Raw genomic sequence first — 13157 nt, forward strand, 5'->3', positions numbered from 1 at the left:
AGTAACATATTAGGCCAGTACTCCACCCATACCCCCCACCCCCACCCCACCCCAAAAAATCTACAAATGACAATCGGCTAAAACCTGACCCCATGTTATCAGGTCTTCCATTTCTGTGTTTTCTAACAAGAGCCAACAGCCCGACTCGCGCTATAATGACTCTGGTTCCTGTTAGCTTTATAAACAAAGACCACAACTCGACAAGACTGCACATCGATTAATTCCTTGACCTTCAAAACTACTAACATAATTAGCTTTATCTGGGAGCCATTACAGCACTACTGGACCTCCGTGTGTTTACCACGGATTCATCATCACAGTTGTTGACTGACTTACCTTATGTAACGTTTGCACACGTTCCTTAGCACCTCTTGCTGACACATCAGTAAATCTTCCTGATGCTGAGGAGTCGTTCAGTAACAGGTGAAGCAATATGTACTCTGGAGCCAAACATTACCCACAGCCACCACCACTTGGTTAAGTCAAGTCAACGAGCTCTAAACGTGACTCACTCCACACTTCGGGGTAGCCTCATGTAAGCTACAAACCACTACTGCACGCACGTACTTACCTATTTACTTGCTAAATTTACACTTACGAGCATTGATGTGGTAACTACCAACCAACGTGTACAAGGCAGTTTATATAGAGGAGGAAATAAAGGTACTGTGAGGTGGAACCGTGAAGCTGGTGTGACAACTAACGTGTGCAGCGTGTAGGTGAACAAGATGAATCACGAGTAGTGAGTGTGCTGGCATGAATCACCCTTTAACCCGATGAGTCTAATACAAGGAAGTGTGTCAGTCAGCGGTAACCCTCTTACACCCTACCGAGAACACACTGACACCCTACTAGTGCTAACATTCTAGAAAACTGATGTTACGACCCATAAGTTCCATAACCTTTTCCTCCGTCATCAAACAGCAGAACTAGCTAATACTGTACAAAAATACAGACAATATTTACAACCCCCGAACAGCGCAATACAACACCCACATACCATTACGAAAGAGCACAACCAACACAATTGAAATTACAAGAAATACATGAAATAGGAAAACCCTGAATCAGGTTCTGCCGGTAAGTCAATCAGGAATCTTATTATATACCTTATCTAACTAATGAAGATAATCAGAGTTTCCTATTAAAAAAATCCCCTATACTGTATATAGAACACCAAACGTATTTAATAACAACAACATTAATAATAATAACAAAATAATAATACTATTACTCTGAGAATGTAATAACAAAAGCACTCCGGGTGGAGCTGTTTACCAATACAGGAAGGCGCCAAATATTACCCACTTCATGACACGCCCACAGCTGACCCACCCAGGCACTGTCATGATCCATTCACTTCCGTTAATCTACCCACTGTTAAACTTAATGATTTATATAAACACGGAAACGACCACCACAATGACCACAAAAGTACTATCGTAACATAATACATGCTGTATAATATATCAAACAACATTTTACTGTACTTTACCATCTACAGTTCTACACTCTACAAGGATAAGATTCCACTACATCAGTCATCAAATATTAACACGTCCGGATAGGCTACCTTGCTCACAACTTACAGTATATACCGTTATTCTACCTTTTATCGTGCTACTATTACACCGACATATTAGGAGTCATTTGGTCTTGTTTTCTTCATATGCACGTGGAACCTGTAATAACTTACACCCTGTACACTACTGTAGTCTAAAACAAATTATAAAAGCTAAGAACTACAGTATGTTGTATTATCAATTACCTGACACACAACAGTTTATACGAAGTGTGTTTGGTAAATGTTAAAATCCCAAGTGATTCTCCTCACCCTGGTAAATAGTATAAGCTATCAAGTATACAGCATTATGGCACTACATCACAGTTTAGCTGAGGCTGTTTGAAGAGAACACTTGACTACACAGCCCTAAGACACATCGCTCTATATTATAGTGTATGTTTACAAAGTAAGTACATGTAGTGCTGAAACTGCTGCCTCATCAAGTTCTGTGAAGTAACACGAGGAGGAAGAGTAAAATTCCTAACGGCGGAAGATCAAAATTTCGAACGTCCAATGTTGAATACAAATGTCATGGCCCACAAGATCTAGTGGTGACTAGTATGTGAGACGAGGCCCAGCAGGATATAGGGTGAGTCACACGGTCACAATAATGAGGAATGCACCGACTCACGAGAAAGGAAGCGCAACCTTACTGACTCATACAAAACGTGTACAAGTATACTTTTTGTATTTGTTAACATAGGCTCAAACCTTAGGCCTTTATTAAATGTCGCATTATCCTACACATACCGACTAGACGGCAGGTTGCCCGAATATTACTGCTTGAAACGTTATTTCGAGATGCTATAAAAACAAATACAACTTAAGTTATATCATCTGGTTATAATTATCCCACCTGTGACTAAACTATGATTTGTCGACTCAACGGTAATTTGCATTACTAGAAATATACTTCAAAAAGTACTGTACTGTAATTATAGACCTGATTTCCTTCGTTTCAATTAGTACCCAAATTTCACTGAACTCTCACTTCTGCCTGAGCAAGTTTACACTGTCCACTACGAAACAATTTACCATATTCTAACATACAATTCTACTATTCTACGAAATTTCTTCTTTTCTGAAGTTTAGTATTCAATGATTCTGGGTGACTTCCCTGCAACTGGCTCTTGTAGGACCTGTAAGTCACCAGGTATTCAGAACCATTTTCAAGACAATTTATTATGTTAACGCGTGGAAAATGTTTACAAACCTTTCCATATGACTTTATCAATAAGCCCAGATATTCAATAATATTACATTTATGCTTTATAATAATGGTTGCCCCTCGTGTAACGAGGATGGCCGTACCAAGGGCCACCTAGGCATGAATTTGTTTAAGGTGTAGAAGCTGTCACCAACACAACAACCACACCCTGAGTTAACGAGCTGTATGACCCAGTATCAAGGAATACTCCGAGAAGACCGGACAACTAGCCAACTGCACTGGCTAACCATTACCCCGGAACACGATCAGCAAATCGATTAACATCCAGGTCCCCTATTACTGCTGGGGCGTAGAGAAACTTGCCCTTATCAAGAGTTCCACGAGCATGTATTAACTGTGTATTTTATCCTGGTTTAGAATTATTCTCGAGTGGAAAGTTGAGGCTTCATCATCCACTGTGTGTTCCTCTTACCATGCCCACGCCTGTATTCCATTCATCAGTGTTTATAATGAGACTATCGTGTAGCAATTACAAAATTTAAGTATAAGTGATCATTCTAGTGAAATACCATAACTACCGTACCATTCATCACATGTATAAAAACTACTCGAGCACAAAACACCATTACAATAAGCAATACATTACGGTAATTTAATAACTAATTAAAATTTGATGTGTAATTGCCACTAATCTATTAAGTGTAGCTTCACAATTGTACAACTAATTAAAAAGTTTGGAATATTCTCAGGTTATGGCATCCGTTCCGTGACAAGTGCATGTTATCAACTAACTCCCTCAGATGATGCTACCAAATGAACGATAAAAATACAATGTGGCTAATCGTGCAGACAACCCTCGTCACATCTCTCGCGATGGCAGAGAAATTGTACTCATCACGTTTTCTCATTCGAGGTTAGGTTAAGTTCCTGGCATCCTAGCTTATTTCACGTGATTAATCACTTTGATCACCCCCAGGTAGCGTTAAGGTGTTTAGATCGTTAGGTAAAATAAACTGGGTGCCTTATCTTCTTGTTCTAATAATTATGCTTCATGCTACTCATTGAGTGTGTATCACTAATCTGTAAATAGTTTTGGAAATAGACAAACGAAATTTTTCAAAATATAAATGTGACATGAAAGTCTGTATACTAAACATGCTAGTTAAGACATCAAAACACTCTACATTACATGCAACAATGTTGAGCACACACCTAAACAAATCGTTCATACTGGTATACAAAATATATTTCATTCTTACAGCTGCTGTCTGACATGATATTCCCATTCAACATAACAAGTGGTAACAGTATTTACCATTACGGTCGTTGTTGGTGATGGTGACCCAAAAGTCGATCGTCTTCTCTGGTCCCAACTCTTCATAGTCCCATTTTTTCTTGATTCTCACGGCACCGTTAGTGTCCACTTCAACCCATGGGTTATCGTCGCGGATTTTAAATGTTTCCCACTGAATTTCCTTTTCCAGTTGGAATACGACTTTGCCCTCGACGGCTCCGTCAGCCTCGGAAAACACCAATTCCTTGGTGTGGCGGAGCTGACCTCGCTTTACCCTCTTCTTAGCACTGCGTTTGGACATGGCATGCTCAGGGTACACGTCGTAATCGATGTCGTTGCTTTCCCCGGTGAACAGGGAATCGCTTGGATACCGAAATTCGATGTGAGCTTTGGCCAAGTTATCAGAGTAGAGAGTGGGTTTACGCTTGTCGAAGGCCTCCAGCTCCAGTTCGTACACCATGGTGTCCGGAGCTTCTATCAGCATTATCTCTCCTGTCTGCGGCACGATGGTAAAGGTGTTGGACGGGTAGGCCAGGCGGTACACCACCTTGTCTCCGTCACCGTCATGAGCCGTTACACGACCTAACTTATCGAATCGTGTGACATTGAGGGGGACGAAGAAGTAGAACACATTCTGCGTGAAAACAGGAGCATGGTCGTTCATGTCAAGAATATGAACATTGATCTTGGCTTCTGCCATGTCCATACCTTCCTTGTCGTAGGCTCGCAAGACCAGCTTGTACAAGTCTTGAGCCTCGCGATCAAGAGCTTTTCGAGTGACCACTGTTGGTACGCCACCGACGTGGTGAAGAGCGAAGACGGAGTGGCCTCCAAGAAGCTCGTACTTAATATCCTCCTCCCCCATGGCCTCCAAGTCATCCACGCCCTGGAGTTCAGTGCCAGCAGGCAGGTTCTCATAAACTTCGGCGTCGTACTCCGGCTTAAGGAACCGTAGCATCGTCTGGTGATCTTTGATGGCCACCCTGATAGCATACACCTGAATGTTACCATCGGCGTAGTTAGTGGACACCCTGAGGGTCACAATACGACCCAAGAGGGGGACCACCTTGGACACAGTCATAACATCACCAGTATCCAACACGGCAAAGTAATCTGAGTACTCACTATCCATCAATTTATCAACGATTTGGCCATCTTTTAATTTGATCTTGTACACAATATGCGCGGGGGCAACGTCGTGGGGCACGGCCACATTGTACATCACTTCGGGCAAGATCTCTGCACTCATGCACACGGTGGTGAGTGTGACCACGACGGCCACACCCACACGCCCTAACAACACACTGCGAGGCAACATTGTACCAACCATCTTAACACTCCACTGCTACACTCCACAAAACGTCAACACTCCAACACGCCACTTCATAGCCGGCAACAATCTGAAACAAAGAATCACCCTTCAGTTATCATGACATACAAATATTAATACAAATCATACATTTACACTAAAACATTAATTTAATATTGACAAACAAGATTATTAATGGAGGTTAGCCTTTGTAATGTCTTTGTGCACCATGGTAGAGGGAACACCAAAAGGGCAATGTCAGCATTCGAAGTTTACGATCAATCACAGGGGATATTAAATACAAGTTCATTAATAATATTAACAATATATGACAAACACTGCTCACTGATCAGCCAAATATTCATGAAACACTATGATCCACGTACACGGCACAACCATTCTGGGGCGAAGGCTAGTTAACCTTAGTGAATTACCGAGCTAGTGTCCTTAGTTGCAGAGCCCACAGCCACCCGTTACTAATATTAAGTTTCTTCTCATCACACTGCAAATATTAACGATAGTTGGGTCAGCGGCGGGAGATTGGGTGGGGGTTATCCGTGAGGACAAAGCAAGCACTCACGTCATGCAGCTAACATGCTGAGTACTTGGCAGTCGTGTGTACCTGCCCAGGTCACCACAACCCGGGTCAACACGAGATGATGCCAGCTTTAATAAAACAACCACTTTAAAGGGCTTCCTCGGTCACTTGTTTAACATATTTATATATAGGTCAGTATTCACATGGACACTCAACAAGAAGCAAATGTTTGTTAACATATCACAGTAGGCGCTTCTTCTGTAGACCCAAACCAAGTTCCTCCCACCCATTTAAAACACGGTGACAACCACCAGGTACAAACCTCCAATGCCGCTACTACTTCTTACCGATGTTTTGACTTCACATTTAGTTATTTCCAGTTTTAAACACAATTCCATCGCTTATAAACTATTCACAACACCTTCTTGTTTCATTTTCAACTAAACTGTAAGGTATAACTCTCACTTACCACAAATTATCTCTAATAACCCGAGAGCGTTTCACAACACCCGACCACTACACTCAGCCATGACCATTTGAAGCCCACGGGCTGTTCGTCCCAGGCGTCGCCCTCCCCGCATGGCGCAGGTGCAAACGGCGCTCGTCTGGTTTTTACATTTATTGGCAGTATAAAGGCTCTTACGAGGTTTAATTATATTTTTTAACTATGTGAAGTTTTTTTGTGTATCCACCTGGCATTTTAAAACTATACATTGGGCAACCCTGTAGCCAGAGGAAATAATGATAAGATAAAATAAGAAAATCGCATCGATTGTTGCTAGTGCGCATGCGCTAAGTGTGCGCAAGAGAACTCATTGAGTGATTTTTATTTATCCCTGATATTCATATTTCTTCAATAAATTCGATTAATATTAATAATTATATTATGAAAATTTACAAATAGTAATAAGAAATAAAGAGAAACTCCAAAATGTGAGTTTAAACGAATTGATTTAATTTCAGGGAGGGAGTCGGCGAGAGGAAGAGCTACTATGGAGGTGTGGGAGAAGATGGGAGGAAGGAGGGGGGAAACTTTGGGGGTGGAGAGGAGGCAGGGAGGCTGAGACCCCAGCACCCGGATCAAAGACCTGGTGGGCACCTGCTGCAGCTCACCCGTTTTCTTTTACCGGTGGGATGGTTCTTGGACCCCCGTATCTCTGAGAAAAAGACTGTACCCAAGACTCAACCATTCAATGACTCATTGTATTGATCACCACAAGAGCATCTTTAATTAATGTCCTAGGTATTACACATGGTTTTACTGACTTCATCTATCGGTAAAATACAGATGTAATAACACTGTATATATACAGAATATGATTCTTGGGACTATTACCAGCATAAACCCTGGAAAAAATATACTTTAGTAAATTATACACCGGCAATTAGACATGTTTACAAGTCTTTTTCGAGAGTAGCAAGTTAAGCCTCGAGTTAGTACAGATATATATATTTTTTCGGTCACATGGTACTTTGTTTAAAAGCTCTACAACTGAATGTCTTTAACTGCTGATGTAACTCAAGCCAAGTCAGATTACATTCGACACAAAGTCAAGTCCACAAAATTAAGGACTTAGAGTCGGACTTGAGTGCTGAGTGTGTTTTCTTCAAGGTAAAGGGGTGGCGCTATTATTTACAGTAAGAAACAGCCATATTCACTGCCGACCCGACCTGCCTTTTAAATGAAGAATAAAAATGTATTATACTGTTAACAGTGCTGAAGACATGGTACACTCACAGGAGAACTACTGTAGTGAACTATCGGTGTTGAGGATTTTGCTCATATAACATAGCTTACTTGAATGTATATATTATTAACATGTCCGATGTCAGATTACAAACAAAATACAACGAATTCCCTTTATAAACAAAGTACGTCGCTGTTTCATCGCATTAACCAAATATCCATTACTGTAGTGTGTGTGCGTGTGACGAAAACTGACCTTATTATAGTGTCTCTGAGCCACCTACTTGTACAGTCAACCACACATACGGTACAGTTGTGTGTTCTCATACAATTACCGTTTTTACATGCTATTTCCCACGTCGGTAATAACAATATAAAGAGGTGGAATATAATTCAAGGAGGGAAATATTCACTCATAATACACTATACCCACATGGGAAAGGGTTCTCTAATTAATACAAAAGTGAAAAGCGGTCAAATAAAACATTAAATAGCCAAGTGAAATAATCTCTCTCTCACCAGTGCCGATCTCAAGACGACACTCCCTCAGAACTGTCAGATTAAAATGAAGTAAACGCTGTAAAACTATCACACATGACTCCTTCCTTAGTGAAGGCCAGACAGATTGTCTTCTTCAATAAGACGATTACAATGTAAATCTCGAAGATTTCAGTACTAACAGCCTTGTACATAAGAACATAAGAATGGAGGAAACTACAGCGGGCCTATTGGCACATATTGGGCAATCCCATTTACACCCAACCCCTATTGCTGATATATCCATCCAACCTAAGTTTAAAGCTATCCAGCGTATTCGAGTTAATGATGATATTTGGTAACTTGTTCCAGTCGTCCACCATGTATCGGGATGTCACTGTAAAGGGGAAGTATTGCATTAAAAACGCCTCACCTCAGAGGTTAATATCACGGTATGTTGGGTTAAAAAATATGTTGAAGTTCATATCGGTGAGAGATGTGGTTTTGGTTGTGGAGGTGATGAAGGTGGCGGGAACTGATGGTTGCGATAAACATGTTCACCACACACCAAGTAGTCCGCCCACCCCAGAAAATGAGATGATATTAAAACAAGTAAATTTTCAAGAAGCTTACTAAGATATAAAACAGGTGTGGAGGACGTTAATGATCTCAGAGGCGGGAGGTTTAGGAGGGAAAGTGAGGTGTGGTGCGGGGGGAGGGGGGACGGGCGCAGCACATGACGTAATCAATTTAAAATATCTCATTTCTAACGTTGCTTAATCAAGGTAAACTCATATATTATATTATAATGTTTACTGGAAGATGTGACGTGAAGAAATTGATGTACAAAACATACTGACCCTCTCAAGGTGACGACTAAACATCACACATAATTCACACACACACACACACACACACACAGATTAGTGACCGCCAAGCCGTAGTTATGTAGAACATTAATTTTGGTATATAATGAAACAAACTCTGGATACACTCAACTTCTAGAACAATTAAATGTGTTTAATTATGTAAATATCAGTTAATTGTATGGGTCATCATGATATTTGTGAGAAGTGAAATGCAATGTTTATGAGGTGTGGGTCACGATGAGAGGACGGAGCGGCAAGAATGAGGTAGGGGCAGAGAGAGCAGCAGCTACCCACACAGGTCAAGGACACCCTCCTCCAGCCTCAACACAATACAACACAAAGGAATGTGACTCAAACACACAGACCAACTTTTCAGGATCTGACAGAGTTTTCTCGGATTTTTTCTTCTTCAAGAAATATCTTGGTCTGAAAGGCTTGTCCCGTAAATCCGAATTTCCGTTGAAAGTAATTTTATTTATATCTTTAAATCAATAATCGTTTCTTTGTTTTATCGTATAGGATAATTTAATGAAACTACAAATAACGAGTTACGACCAAAGTGACCCTAAGGAGCTTCAATAACAAAGATTATGTCGCTCGCTAATCTTTCTTCATAGTCCCATGTTTAATGCTCCAGTAAAGTTAATTAGTGTAAAGCTGTAAAATTTCCAATATTGTTTTGTGGGAGAGTCCTGTGGTTCGGCCACCCTGAGGTTGAGGCCGCTGCCAACATTAAGGAAGAGCAAGGAATTCCACGGTCGAAGTACAGGAAATAACAGAGTTGCAGCGGCAGGTGTGGGCTTGTTAGTCGCGGAGCCAGGTGACGTCATCCGCACAAAAGGCACTATCAGCAGTTAACTTCATGTCATAATTTAAATCACCTTATCAAATATCATCTCAAATTCCCAGTTGCGAGGAAAAATGATACAAGATGCTTTGAGAAGGATGACTCAGGTAAGACAAACGTGAACTCTTATTTAATTTCAGTCCAATAATTCTCAAATAACATATAACTAACTTGAGGTGAATATTACATAATCGCTACTGAGAATTAATATGTATAAATAGGTCACGCAATCAGGAATACATAGAAAGTAACGATGTACAGTATTAGTTTAAAATTACAGAAGAAACTACCGCCGCCAAGGAATATATATCAAAAGAACTAAAACTCCCTTATATTTTCGTTAAGCACCCAATACAAGCGCCATCTATTGAACAAGCCAGATCGTAGAAAATGGTCTTTGCGTTCTTTTGAAAACTTTTACTCACTACTTTAACGTTAACTCTAGTATTTCCAGCGGATTTTACTTTCTCTACTATCAGCATTCATTTAATTATCTGCTTTTATTATTTATCAACTTATTAGTCGTTCGAAAGGTTTGTCTGTTCTTTGTTAGTATTATGAACTATTGTATATCATCCAGAGTTACTTTTAGAAGAATGTGGAGTACCCGGAAGAAACTAGTGATGTAAGTATACTATGTTCAGCTTACTTTGCGAGTCTATACATCTATAATGATAAGAACAATAACTATTAAAAGGAAATGAAAGTTATAGATCGCTGTATGTAAGGGACCTGGAAAGTACCACTAAATTACGAAGATATTTTTCAATAAAGTTTATCTACAAATTGTCACAACTGCTCAAACACGATCTCGATTCCTACTATGTTATATGTTAAGAAAATGGAGGGGTTAAAAGGGTATTTGCTCTCGTATTGACACCGAGTGATAGTCCCGTAATTATAATCTAAAATTATCATAAATCCGTGTGGATATGCTTTCAAATGATCAATTATATTGCAGTTTAAAGACCAACTGAGTAACCCCCCTTTTAATAGTTAATTTTAGGGTAGTTCTACCTTCTTACAGATATGCAACACAAAATTGTAAGGAAAACTAATAGTTACTGGGACACACCGACCACTAAATGGCTTGTAGAAATGCAAACAAACCATGCTCTTACCCTTCTTCTATTGGTTTCCTAATTATAATTTTGAAGAGATAAATTACGCTACAAACAACTGTAAAAGGAGGGAGTCTTCCTCGATGGGTGTTACTGGACAACAAGGTAACACATGACCTGTCGCCCGAATGACTAGTAACATAAGTGGTGAAATGATAAATTAGACTGCAATTTAACAGTGACTGATTATGAATCAACCACAACTATGAACTTACCTTTTCTTGACTTCTGAGAATAAATGGAACCTTGGCTCTCTATAATTTCCTTGTTTTGCCCACAAGCAACTCAACAGTGGCCGGTATTAGGAGCCAGGTTCACACCTCCCGCCACCTAGCCAACGTTCCAAATAAACAGTCAAAACGTCAGCAATCCAGCGCCATCTATACGACAAGCGTCTAACTAGTAAAGCTCGCAAGCCTAATAGTTACTTTTGATATTCCTTGCCCACCGATCATCAATTCATCATGTAGCCACAGTCAACACCAGCCTTTACCGGTTGCTCCGACATAGAGGTTCTTGCCATAAAACAACGTCACTACTGTTATAAGGAACCAACTTCACTCACTGTAGTTTTCAAATACGTATCATTGCAATGTATAGGAGAACGGTTGGTGATGCCTTTTACCTTCCATATTCTGAAGAAAGAAGACATTTTTTCAGTATACAGTAATTCTAGTCTTTTTTAAATATTATTTTTGTCTATTTTAGCTTGACTAAGAAAGATGAGAAATTGGTACCTGAAAACAACTTCCTCACGTAAACATATTGTACCGATGATCAAAGACATGCTTTCAAATTCTTTTGTTCAAGTAATCAAAAATTTTTACATATTAAAAAAATGCACGGGGGCAAAGATGGACAGACATGAATAATCACACGCACGTCAATAAGAGCGGCGATAGTTTAAGGAGCCGCGATTAAGCTAGGGACGCAATAACGCCAGTACCTATATGACGTCACCGCCTTGCCATGCCCAGGGTTGACGTCATAGGTGGGGCTTACCTGAAGGGGTCAGAGGTGAGTTGGCTGCCACGTTAACAAAACAAACTTGAATCAGACCACAAATAATACTATTTTTTACAACAAATAAATACGTAGAACACACCAAGAACAGCATAGATCGTGTATTATGTAAAGACAAAGGAGGAAAATACTTGAAGGAAAAGAGGAGTAATTTTGGCGAAGGTGAGGTGTGTTAAAGGTGCAGGTGCGTGGCTCAGGTAGCAGTGTCCTTATTACGGTGAGCCACGGAACTTGTGAGTGAAGTGAGGCGTGAGAGGGAGGTGAGGCGTGAGGGGGGATGTGAAAGGAGTTTGGAGATAAGGTAGTGAGGGAAGAGAAAAGGTTAGATTAGGTAAGGTAAGTTAGGTGAGATAGATTATATTAGGCAGGGTTAGGTTAGTTAAGTAAGGTTAATATAGGTAAATTAGTGTACTTAAGTGGGGTTAGATTAGGTAGGTAAGTGAGTGCGAGGAAGGTATGAGGGTGAGTGAGAGGGAGGGGAGAGAGTATGAGGAAGAAGAGTGAGTATGAGGAAGAAGAGTATGAGGAAGAAGAGTGAGTATGAGGAAGAAGAGTATGAGGAAGAAGAGTGAGTATGAGGAAGAAGAGTATGAGGAAGAAGAGTGAGTATGAGGAAGAAGAGTGAGTATGAGAGTGGAGTGAGGTTGTATAGGAGTGTGAAGGAGGGAGGAGAGGTGAGGGGGAGTTGTGGTCATGGTAATTAGCCTCATCTAACACACCTTATGGGAGTCAGTAAGAAACCATTTTAATATTATTTGTAACACCTGTCATCAAGTGGGGTTTGATGATGACGCCACAGGTGGGAGGGAGTGTCCACTGGCAGAACATTTCGAAAATTTCAACACCTTTTTTCATTGTAATGATCCTAGTCTTATCCAACCCTGAAGTTACTAACCTGAGTCAGGTTCAAAAGTGGATGATCTTTGTTTAAATGAAAATAATCATCCAAAATTAAAGTTGTTAGGAATCTTCTTATTTATTTTTTAATCAATCTGAATTTTAGAAAATTCCAAAATAAGTACAGTATCATTCCCTGAAGCGTAGAGTATTAGTAGAGAGTTTTCGGGCAAGTGACTCAGGCAACCTCATGAAGTTTGGTTTACAGAAAGATGGATGAATGGACGTAAAGGAGATTTTAACGTCCCGTGGAAAAGTTCCTTGACGTAATTATAGTGTTTACCGTGATAATGACTTAGCAGAGATGAAATTTTATAACCTGATATTAGGTGTTTTCGCAGATTGAGAATTATGTAAACGACG

At 40.2% G+C, this 13157-nt stretch overlaps 1 protein-coding gene across 3 annotated transcripts; it reads right to left on the reverse strand.

Annotated features, from left to right (window-relative positions):
* Positions 1 to 4003: 4003 nt before the first annotated feature.
* On the reverse strand, positions 4004 to 6434 carry LOC121854770 (neural-cadherin-like). Of its 3 annotated transcripts, none has more exons than XM_042349535.1 (2): positions 6343 to 6434; positions 4004 to 5426 (listed from the first exon to the last, which is right to left on the reverse strand). In XM_042349535.1, the coding sequence occupies exon 2, from the start codon at positions 5354 to 5356 to the stop codon at positions 4019 to 4021; it is 1338 nt and encodes a 445-aa protein (XP_042205469.1). In that variant the 5' UTR covers positions 5357 to 5426; positions 6343 to 6434; the 3' UTR covers positions 4004 to 4018. The 3 variants fall into 3 exon arrangements, with proteins under 3 accessions (XP_042205469.1, XP_042205471.1, XP_042205472.1); XM_042349537.1 differs by lacking the exon at positions 6343 to 6434 and adding an exon at positions 6196 to 6336; XM_042349538.1 differs by lacking the exon at positions 6343 to 6434 and adding an exon at positions 5770 to 5899.
* Positions 6435 to 13157: the final 6723 nt, after the last annotated feature.

This window comes from Homarus americanus, unplaced genomic scaffold (genome assembly GCF_018991925.1).
Source record: "Homarus americanus isolate GMGI-L3 unplaced genomic scaffold, GMGI_Hamer_2.0 scaffold53233, whole genome shotgun sequence".
Lineage (NCBI taxonomy): Eukaryota > Metazoa > Arthropoda > Malacostraca > Decapoda > Nephropidae > Homarus > Homarus americanus.